The following is a 12,388-nucleotide window of genomic DNA, read 5'->3' on the forward strand; positions in this document are numbered from 1 at the left end:
ATAAACCTAGAATCTAATATATCACAATCTCATATTAAAACAAATATCTCACTTTAAAATTAATGAGTGCATGTATTAGGGAAAGAGTGTTGGACATAAACAATTGCACACAGTGATATTTCAGAGGTTGTATCTCAAAGACTTGAAAATTGATTGAGAATCACCGAAAACAGAACATGGATAATTTTTGGTGGAAGGGGAAAGAGTTTAGTTCGCACATAGAAAATTTGAAATTAAAATACGCTATCCCAACTGAATGTTAACTGAGGGTTTGAGAATTGCAGGATTATATTTTGGGCAAGTTGAAGATCCAAGGAGAAAAGGTAATCGATGCCATGAAATACGATGATGTTGTAAAGGAGAAAGCAAAAAGAGGAAAGAGAAAGAGGAACAGAATCATAATTCCTTTTTGTCTTTGAACCATATTACTAATTTTCTCCTGCTTTTCTTCTATCCATAGGTATACCCAAACCTTCCCCAAATTGTAAAACCCCTGACCACATGCCTAGAATAGTGCATTCCCCAAACCCCATCCATCTCTTTAGATTGAAGCTTCTTATAAGCACAATCTCAAATTGCTTAACTTCTGCAATTTACCTGTTGACCCCTGACGGGATTAGTTACTTCTCAAAAGTCCTCTTCTGTGAATTACCACTGAAATTCGATTTGTTTTAATTTTTAAACACTCTTTTGTTTCTTGGGTCTACTGATTTCTTTCTATTCTCACTTCTGTGCTTTTCTTAATCTGTTTCTGAAACATTAAACTTATCGAAGACTGGTTGAGCTCATATAATGTGCCTGAGTATTAAGAAACCATGAATCAAAACAGGACCTAAGACTAAGAGGAAAGAATTGAAAACCATGTGGCCCTGCCTGTTTCCCAGATAGGTTTCCTGAAAAAGAAGCAATACATCAATTGATGATAGGGAATACAAGGAAACATAATTTAAAGAGTTTAAACATATTTGACAAGTATTCCTTGATAAATGTTTTCCTTTCTCATGTTTTTGACTCTACATTTTATTTCTTTAAACATTTTTCAGTGTAATTATGTTACATTCTTAGTCCAAATTTTTTATTATTATTACATTTTATTGGGGTGACAGTGGATAGTAAAATTACATCTTTTGGAGCAAAAATTAATATAAGACCCGGTGTTATTTTAATATAAGACTAGGCATATAATATTATGTATATATATGTATATATAAATATATATTTTTTAAATTTATATATATATAATATTTGCTATAATATAATATAATAAATATAATATAACACCGGGTCTTACATTAATTTTTGCTCCAAAGGACACATTAAAGCTCATGGTCAGCTAGGTCTTATTTTCAGGAACACGGTAGGTTTCAAGTGTCAAATTCTGTATTACATCATCTATATATCACATTTTGTGGTCACCATCCAGAGTCAATTCTCCTTCCATCACATATATTTGACCCCCTTTACCGTCATCTACCACTCCCCCCTTACCCTCTGGTAACCACTAAACAGTTGTCTGTGTCTATGAGTTTGTTTATTTGTCTTGTTCCTTTGGTGCTTTCTATTTTCTGAGATTTCATGGTTCATGGTTATTTCACCTGACTCTTGCATATAATACCTTATCTTACCATGCATTTTATTATGTCAGAATATGAGTTCAGGTTAAAGAGAACTTCATTTTTAAAAACCTTGGGTCGTCTGGGCTGACGAATGTATTATAGTTCTTCTGAAAGGGGTTTCTGCTTACTTCTGTGTCTGAGGTGTGAGACACCCACATGTGGCACTGCTTTTTAGTTGAATTTTTCAGCTTGGGGTTTTCCAGAGATTATGTGTTTATAGTTAAAATCTCAAACCTGGCATAGGGCAGAAATGTGGTTGGAAATACCTTCCTCCCACACAGGGAAGCAGAGACAACTTTCCTTGTCATTTCCCTTTTGCCAGTGGGCTGATTTATTACTATCTTTCTTATACTAAGATGAATTTTATTTTGCTCTAGTGTTACCTGGTGTTCTATAGCACCACTTTTTCTAGACAAGTTTGGAAACTCTGTCTGTGCAATCTGCCCATCTTTTGGTTACTATGATTCACAAATTCCCAGTGCTGAGGTCTACTCTAATTTTTACATTGTTTTCCTTGTGGCTCCATTACTTTACTGAAACCTCGGTATGCATTTCTGGAAGCAGGGACAGTGGCATAGAGCTTTTAGGGAGTGGTCACACTATCTTGTCCATCAAATGATTAGAATTATAAGTCTTTTAATTTGTGTTAAAACAATTTCAATTATCTTCTAAAATTATGGAATATTCAGCTTTTTTATTTCAAACTTGAGAACAAAGTTATTGAACTTCTCCTTTATTTTATTGCAGCTGTTCTGATCACTTCACTTATTTATTTTGTGATAATCAATGTTCATTTACCTTTTCCTGTACAATGCTCCCTGTTTGCCCTGTGTATGCCTCCTTTGATGGAAGTATTTTCATACATAGTCAATATGTAGTTAATTTAGATTTTTGTTATTGTAGTAACAGTTTAGAGTTTACTCTTTCAAACAAGGTTCCAAATTTGAGGCCAATTTTTTCTTTAGTGATTGCCCAATCTTGTAGCATATTTGCACCTAGCATATAAATTTGAAACATCTGTCTGAGTATGAATTTGCTCATTTACTTGACAAACACATTTCAGAATATTAGCTTGAATGAGTCCTGTATTTGGTCTGGTTGTGAAATGCATAATAAAATGTAACAGACATTTTGTTGTTCGATCGTATTTTACAAAACTGCTATGGCAGGTAATAAAAAAATTGGGGGGTGTAGTCTATAGATCATATAATAAAATCTTAGAATTCATGTTTGAAAACCTAATCAATTGTTACTTAAATATTTTTTTCAGCTCTTCTTCAAGTGACAATTTCACTTAGCAAAGTAGAGCTCAGTGTGGGTGAATCTAAATTCTTCACATGTACAGGTACGTATTTCTACAAATATTTTCAGATAACTCAGTTTATGCTTTAATTATTTAGTACATATTGGCAAATTTTAAGTGATGAAAACTCAATTCTCTAAGAAAATATCTCATGTTATCATTGGGTTTATAATGATTGGATAAGTGTTAACCATATTTTGCATATTAAACAATATGAATTTTGTTTATATTAATTTTGTCATTAATTTTGACTGTGAAAAAATAAGCTAATTTATTTTGAAAATAATTTAATATGAAATATAATGTATGCACAATACTTAATTCAAATATCATTCCTATCTAAATATTATTAGGATGAATGTAAATAATATAGCTAAGCTAGCTATCTTTGTAAAAATACAAAAAAATAATTAGATACGGTGTACAGCACTAGAGTTACACCTGCTGAAAATTTTAGGAAAAAGCAAATAAAATCCATCCTTATGGACAGTGATTGAAAAAAAAAGTAGGTAGTTATTTAAACAGGAAAAAATCGCAAGATTTCTGTGACTATTAATCAAAAATATCATATACCATAATACCTATGGGAAATTATGTGGACCTCATTCCATTTAATCATGCATATGCAGAACTTTTTCAGAAGACATTTAATGTTTCTCTTTTTTATTAAATTTATTGGGGTGACATTGGTTAATAAAATTATATAGGTTTCAAGTGTACTATTGTAAAATACATCATCTCTATATTGCATTGTGTGTTCACTACCCAAAATCAAATCACTATATATTTGACCCCCTGTACCCTTTTCTATTTCCCCTCTACCTCCTCACCCTCTGGTAATCCAGAAACTGTTGTCTGTGTCTGTGAGTTTTTCCTTGTTTGTTTGTCTTGTTAATTTGTTGTTTTCAATTTTATATACCACATGTGAGTAAAATCATATGGTTCTTGACTTTTTCTGACTTATTTTGCTTACCATGATATCTCAAGGTCCTTCCCTGTTGTCGCAAATTGCACTAATACATATTTTCTTATGGCCAAATAATATTCCATTGTACATATACATATATATGTACATATGTGTGTGTATATATATGTACATATGTGTGTGCATGTATATACATGTGTGTGTATTATATATAATATATATATATATATATACATCCTCTTGATTCAATCATCTACTGAAGTTTGATTGTTTCCATGTCTTGGCCACCATGAATAATGCTGCATTGAGCATAGGGGTACATATATCTGTATGGATAAATGTTTTCAGATTTTTGGGGATAGATACCCAGGAGAGGGATTGCTGGGTCAAATGGATTTCTATTCTGAATTTTTTGTGGAATCTCCATACTTTTTTCCATAGTGGCTACACTAATCTGCAATCCCACCAACAGTGCACTAGCGTTCCCTTTTCTCCACATCCGCAACAGCATTTGTTGTGTGTTGATTTATTGATGATAGCCATTTTGACTGGAGTGAGGTGGCATCTCATTGTGGTTTTTATTTGCATTTCTCTGATGGTTAGTGAGGTTGAGCATTTCTTCATATGTCTTCTTGCCTTCTGTATGTCCTTTTTAGAAAAATGTCTCCTCAAGTCCTCTGCCCATTTTTTAATTGGGTTGTTTGTTTTTTTGGAGTTGAGCTGAATAAGTTTTTTTATAGATTTGTGATATTAATCCCTTATCAGATATATCATTGGCAAATAGCTTTTCCCATTCAGTAGGGTCCCTTTTTGTTTTATTGATGGTTTCCTTTGCTGTGAAAAAACTTTTTAGTTTGATGTAATCCCACATGTTTATTTTTTCTATTACTTCCCTCCCGCCAGGGGATATATCAGTGAAAATCTTACTCTGGGTAATGTCCATGAAGTTTCTTCCTATATTTTCTTCTAGATATTTTATGGTTTCAGGTCTTACATTTAAGTCTTTAAGCCATTTTGAATTTATTTTTGTATATGGTGTAAGGAGGTGGTCCAGCTTCATTTTCTTGCATGTGTCTGTCCAGGTTTCCCAACACCACTTATTGAACAGACTGTCTTTACCCCATCGTACATTCTTGCTTCCATTGTCGTAGATTAGATGGGCATATCAAAAATCAGTATGCACTCCTATGTTTATTGCAGAACTTTACACAATAGCCAAGATATGGAAATAACCGAAATGCCCATTAGATGCCCAGTAGATGACTGGATTAAGAAACTGTGGTACATTTATACAATGGAGTATTACGCAGTCATAAAGAAGAAAGAAATCTTATCATTTGCAACAACATGGATGGATCTAGAGAACATTATGTTAAGTGAAATAAGTCAGAAAGAGAAAGACAAGTACCATATGATCTCACTTATATGCGGAATCTAAAGAAAAGAATATGTGAATGAACTAATCAGAGACAGTTTTGAGGACACAAAGAAAAAACCGAGAGTTGTTAGATGGGCGGGGGAGGGGGGGAGTGGGTGGGGATAAGGGGAAAGGTGAAGGGATTAGCAGCTGGTAGCCACAAGATGGCCTCAGGGTTTTTGCAAATTAATTTGGGGAACTTATTCAATAATGTTGTAAAGATTTTGTTGGGTATCCCATGGACATGCGTCTTATTTGGCAGTCCACCTCAGAGATAGTGTGGATGCCTGATCATGGCATTGTACACCAGAAGCTAAACATTAATGAATGCCAACTATAATTATATATATATATATAATGCGATGGCTCGGTGTGAGGTCAGAGGGATAATGGATGGGGGAAGGGGGGTTCACACTGTGAGGGATATAAATGATGAACGTCTAAATATTACCTTGTCTTGTACACCTGAAACTAATAAAAAAAAACAACACTGGATTTACATAGGCATTTCTGACATAAAATGCAGTATAAAAGTTGTCTTGAAAATGGCATGGCATATTTATTATTATTATCATTATTATTATTAAAATCAATAAAAATAGAAACCTAGTCACAATAACATATTCATGGTATATGGATTATATATTATCACATGTTATAACTGTATATAATATATATTATATGTTATGTTATTTTATGTTAAGTTAATCATGTATTATGAAAAACTAATAGAGGCTATGATTTTTCATATGTTTGCCTTCTTAGAGGTCTGAATGTTTGGTCTGTTGATGCATATGTTTGTATATTGAGAAATAGAAAAGCAGAGACCAAGGGAGAGATTGGTTCAACATTATTTATTGTGTCATCAGAACTTTGGAATAAGAAAATAGGTCATTGCTTCTACACCTCATCTATATTTCATGTACAAAAATGCACATTGTATCACATGATCACAGAATAATGAAATATTTAGAAGTCAATTTTGAAAATGAAAGTGTATTATTTTCTCAGTTGCATATCATGATGATATAAATTATATAATGTAACTACCTCTTTATTACATAAGGTAAAATTAGGACATCACTTGAAAATATGAATTAACATTGTTCAGCGGTACTGTTTTGCTCTTAATAATAAGGCAAAACAATTACTTTTTTTTTTTCGTTTTATATGAAGATAACCAAGATCAGTCCTGTTATTACGGAACTTTCCTTATTTATGTTAAATATAGTATAAAACAAGAATCTAAAAATAAAGATGTGGGAAACCCTTGCAGACAACTCATGTGTATTTTTTTCTACTACAATGGTAACTATGTTGATACTACTCCAGTTTACTTGTGTCTTAAAACATAGACATCTGAAACTCAAGAAATAAATATGTCTTAAATTTAGGCCAGTCAGAGGTAATTAAACCCTCAGAGAGCTAAATGAGAATCTATCATGTATAGCAAATGATGTTTTATACTACATTTACAAGAAAATAAAAAAGTTCCGTGGTATTTATTAGTTTGTCAGTACTTCAGTCTTATCAATAAAATAACATGAAAAGTTTTATTGGAAATTATTATTTACTAGAGATGCAAAAAAAAAGAGAATTATGACCTTCTCTGAAAATCCCGAATAAACTCTCCATGATAATCAAATTTTATACCATATTATTCAGAATATAATTTCTGAAATATTTCAAAGTATCCTATATAATTTACTGTATAAAATATTTTATGTAGTCCAAAGTTAAAGTGATGTTCATTTAAATTATTCTTTTGTGACTACTATATGGAGGAGGAACAAAATGAAATGCCTCCCCAAAATGAGTTATCCTATAACCACTATAGTATTATGGTCTGTGCAGAAAAACTGAAGATAACATAATTGAGATCCATTTAAGATTTAACTAAACTTTCTTTCTACTTTTTGCTCCAGCATGTCTAATTTGATATCGAAAGGATCCTAATTTGTTTCTGACTCCATTTCTTGGGGAAAAGAATAAGAAGGAACAATTTTCTTCAAAGAGGTCCTGCAGATGTTAGCTAACTTGATGCATTTCCCCCTGATACTTTTGAGTTAATAGTGTATGCTGCTTCCACAAATTATCTTTCAAGTAATTAGGTGAAATACATCATTTTGGTGACTAAAAGCAAACACAGGAAGCTTCAGCTTTTAAAAAAAAGGATAATAACCAAGATTCTGAATTGGAAAACTTAAATATATGTTTACTCTGTAATGATTTGGTTGTAATTGCCTAGCAGTATATAAGTATCATTTCAACGCATTCTAATTATCATATGATTAAATAGTTAACAGTTTTAGATTAAAATGATGAAAGTAAGCATATCAATTGGGAAAAGAGATCAGGGCTTCATATTAAAAATAGTCTTTGGCTTGATCTGTACAACTATAACAACTTGGGATATTATTTCAAAATTTAGTATTATCAAAAACTAAAGTTCATTTTGTAGAAGATTTACATTTTTATGAGCTCTGCTTTATCAGAGAAAGAAGTTTGGTCCGGTGACCCTAGTAAAGAGAATGGAAAGGGTGAAAGAAATCATGTTACTAATCTTGTTTCTTTTCAGATGAATCTATCAAGTATAATCTATATCTGATGCCATGTCCAAGGCAATTTCGTAACTTAATGAAATAATAATCCATAGACTAGTATGGTAAAGATTCAACTATTAGGGCTTAAATATTGTACCAGATGTTTCCTGTGGAACTTGTGGGTTTTGCTTACTCAAATGGGCACAAATCCTCAACGTTGGATAAACAAGGATGGACGTGTATTCTAACATTTGTGTTTACTTTCAATTTTGTAAGATTTTCACATTTCCAGTCTTTTCTCATTTACATTTTTTCCTAAATTGTTAAAAGTTGTTAGATAATAAGTACATGCCAACGTGAAAACAAACGCTTGAAACAAATTTTCAAACATTTCTTTTCCATGACTCTTTGTAGCAATTGGTGAACCTGAGAGTATAGATTGGTATAATCCTCAAGGAGAGAAGATAATTTCAACACAGAGGGTAGTGGTGCAAAAGGAAGGTGTTAGGTCACGATTAACCATCTACAATGCAAATATAGAAGATGCAGGGATATATCGTTGTCAAGCAACGGACGCCAAAGGACAGACACAAGAAGCTACAGTCGTTTTGGAAATTTACCGTAAGTCGTGTATTTATTAGTTGATTGAAATTGTGGTCGTGTAAAAATTCGAACAGAATAAAATACATTTAATTAAAACTAACACTCATTTAGACTCTGTGCTAATCACTGTTCTAAGACCTTAACAGTTTATGATCAACTTGTTTGTGTTTTACCATAGTGGCCTTCTAAAATAGAATAAAGAATAGGTAATAGTTGACCGTAAACATTATAGATGGAGTCAATTATGTTGGTTGAATAATACAGATGGAGATATTTTAATGTCCTCAGGCCATTAAGAATCTGCTAGATAAATAGAGAACAGTAGTTTCATTTAGTGGTATGCAATTTATGGTACTTTTTCACTCTACAATCAAAGGTTATGATTAGAGCAAATGGAATTGCATATGTGATAACAGCAAGCAGTCTAGAATGAGAGCTGGGGGAGGGTCAGTGAACAGGAGTAGACAGAGAAAAAGTTGAAAACTCATCTCATGGAAAATACATACTATCTAGCTGGATTCTTCACAGCCAGGCGTTTCATTAGCAAGTGTTTCCATGCTTACACTTTAGTTTATGATTTGAGGTGGATATCTTCTTACATTCCTTTGCCCTTCTTACATTTAGGGATCATTAACCTGTTTAGGAGCATTGTTGACTCTCTGGGTCTGAAACCAGGCTCCCTCACTTCCTTTTGTGGTCTTTAGCAATCGCCTAACCTTTGTGTCTTCAGTTTCTTTATCTATAAAATAGATAACATAGTACATTATTTTTGAGGACTGCACTAATTAATATTGCATAAAGTGCTTAGAACAATGCCTTATGATTGAATGTGGTACGTAGTTAGCCTTTCTACCAGTGGAAAATTATAAAAATGTTTAGGAAACATTTATAAGACGTCTCTTCCTTATAGCTTTGTCTTTTTGTTTGTTTGTTTTTATGTTGTTGTTGCTTGTTTGCTAGCTTGCTTGCTTTATTCTAAAAATAAAATTAAAAAAAAAAAAAAAAAGCATTGCCCCAGCATGACTTCCTCTTTGATGACCAGGACAATTTGTAGACACATTGTTACCCACCTTTTTTCCTGCTTTCGCTTTTTCTCTCCCTCTGTTCCTCAAGAAATTTTTACTATTTATGTGACCCCTACTGAACCTATTTCATACATAGAAAAATAAATGAAACAGTCACTTCATAGACATAATGTTTGGAAAGATTGTACATTGCTTTAAATGATACCAAGCAAGCTCCCTGATGTTTTATTTGTGAAGGTAAAGTACTGTTTTTATTTTCCTTGGCAAGAACAACAGATTACTCTCATGAAAATTTCTAATCAAGCATAAATAACCACGTTCATTCATTGTACATATTCACTGGGTATTTATTACATTAGGTGTCTACTACATGGCAGACGATATTTTAAGTCCTAGAGACTCAGTAGTGACTAAAACAGAAAATGTCTCAGGCCACTGGGTATTTATATTTTAGTGAGCAGAGACAGACAAACAATAAATGAGCTTAAAATCTACATAGATGCTAGCTATACATCTTATAGCATACTATAGTAAAGAAATTAAGTGGAATAGAGACAGAGTTGAAATGGGAAGAGAGAGATGGCTATTTTCTCTGCAGAGGTGCAGCAGAACTCTGAAGAAATCTAAGAGTGCAAATTCTGGGGTGTGTGAACAAACCTGGAGTGTTGAAGATATTGCAAAGAGGACAATTTTCCTGGCGCACAGAGACTAGGAAGAGAGGAGAAATTGGGGTCAGAGCTTCGGGGCAGACTCCAGTGCATATAAGACCCTAGTGTGGGATTGTGAAGTGAGGATTTATAGGGTAGAGGAATGCAATTATCTAGCTTAAGATTTTAAAGGACCTAAATGTAACTAATTGTTTTATTAATAGCATCAATCATCACAGATTCTGGACTATGTTATTAGGAGAAATAAATGGTAATACTTTTATGGTTTGTTTTACTTTCTTGATACAGAAAAACTCACTTTCAGAGAAGTGGTATCACCTCAAGAATTCAAACAAGGAGAAGATGCAGAAGTGGTTTGCAGAGTTAGCAGTTCTCCTGCGCCTGTTGTCAGCTGGTTGTATCATAACGAGGAAGTCACCGCTATTTCCGACAGTTAGTATTTTGGTAACTCCCTATGTTATATGTTCTAATAACACTGTGATTTTTTTTTTAAAGACTGAATCTACTTGACCGAATATAGAAATTGGAATTTTCAACCCTAAGCATCAAGCAATTACTTGAGAAACTTAAAGCTCTAAATTAGGGGCTGGCAAACAATGGTCCGCAAGCCAAATTCAGCGCCTCTGCTGTTTTCGGAAGATACTATGAGAATGCAGACAAGCCTGATTGTTACATAGTTGTATGACTGCTTTGGGGGCAGGGTTCAGCAGCTGTGACACAGATGGTTTGGCCTGTGAAGTCTACAATGGTTAGCATCTGGAGATTTACAGAAAAAGATTGATGGCCCTGCTCTATCCAAGAAGAAATGACATACAAACAGTACAAGGACACTAAGTAAACGAAGGAATCAATCCTGATGCATTCAAATTATACATATTATAATTCGAACATGATTTCACGGGTTTGCTATATATAAAGTAAAAATAATATCTGTTTGAACCCTGTTGGTTATTCTGACACTGTTTTTTCAAAGATACCTGTATGTTCTAAATATTATGGTAAGATGCATGTGGATAAGAGGAAGAAAAATACATTCATTTAAATTGTCTTTATGATTTTGATGCAGATGGAGCTGAAATTCTAGAATAACATGACATCTCATACTGAGAGCATAATTTGCTTACATTATGTTACTTTACCATTGTGCATTGGGTGCGTTTTTCAATTTAGAATATTTTTCAGTGCACCTGCGTTGCATATAGTTATAAAATAATTGAATCTTTTTAAATACTTTCCATCTTGGATGATTCTGTTTTGTGTTTCTAAGAGATGCAACTTTCACAGCATAAAGGAGAGAAAGCAGAGTATCTATTTTTAATATATACAGAAAACATATCAGAATCATTTAATAGTCTTTTTTTATTTTAGAGAGAATTTTTGGACTTGGCATTTTCAATGCCTGTCAGTTATTGACTAAAACTCTTTTTTCTATTATAATTTACTGAGAAATAATATTTTTATTTTCTCTTACTTTATTTTAGGATAACAGCTTTAGATTTCATTAACAAATCCCATGAACAAATTGTGTAATCTCTCCATAATAAAGAAAAAGTCGTTATTTTATGTCAGTTAAATGACAATGTCTAAACGTTTTCATATTGCCTACTGTTGGGCTTCAAGTGTACATCTGGTTTGTAAACCTTAATTATAAGAAGGATTTTAAATAAATTATATTTTTAAAAAGATTAATAGAACAAAACCTCAAAACAAAGATCTCTGGTTAAGTATAGTAGTGATTAAGGAGTGGTGTCTCTATGATACAGTTTACACATTGTTTTCCCAGTATCCCAGAATAGAATGACGTTAAGCTGAAATTCGATTATGGCTCTACTCCTTTCCTGGGCCCTAAAGCTTTGAACAACTTTTCTAACTTCTCTGTACCGAATTCAGATTCTTCATCTATAAAAAATGATTTTGACTCTATTTCCTATGTTGTACTCCACATCTGTGAATATATACACACATACATACACACACATACACAAACACACACATATAGGTATGTATACTATATATACTATATACTATAAATATATATATATACTTATGCATATATATATATTTAAATATGTGTATATAAATATATATGTGTTTATAGTATATAGTATATGTAGTATACATACCTATATGCCTACATATATACATATACATATATAGGTATGTATATATATATATATATTTATAGTAGTACAGTAATAAAAGTAATACTGAAAGTAATAAAATAAAAAAACGTTTGTGAGTTTTAAATAAGACATGCATATAATAGTTGTTAAATGAACTAATAAAAT

At 32.4% G+C, this 12,388-nt stretch overlaps 1 protein-coding gene across 2 annotated transcripts in view; it reads left to right on the forward strand.

Moving 5' to 3' along the window:
- The window catches only part of NCAM2 (neural cell adhesion molecule 2), a 459,814-nt gene that overhangs the window by 266,570 nt on the left and 180,856 nt on the right, over window positions 1–12,388 (forward strand). For both annotated transcript variants that reach the window (XM_081065129.1, XM_081065130.1), the window contains exons 2-4: window positions 2,887–2,961; window positions 8,219–8,425; window positions 10,389–10,532. In XM_081065129.1, coding sequence (XP_080921255.1) covers window positions 2,887–2,961; window positions 8,219–8,425; window positions 10,389–10,532 — 426 coding nt within the window. The remainder of the gene's footprint in view (window positions 1–2,886; window positions 2,962–8,218; window positions 8,426–10,388; window positions 10,533–12,388) is intronic.

This window comes from Rhinolophus hipposideros (genome assembly GCF_964194185.1).
Source record: "Rhinolophus hipposideros genome assembly, chromosome: 2".
In the NCBI taxonomy this organism is placed as follows: Eukaryota; Metazoa; Chordata; class Mammalia; order Chiroptera; family Rhinolophidae; genus Rhinolophus; species Rhinolophus hipposideros.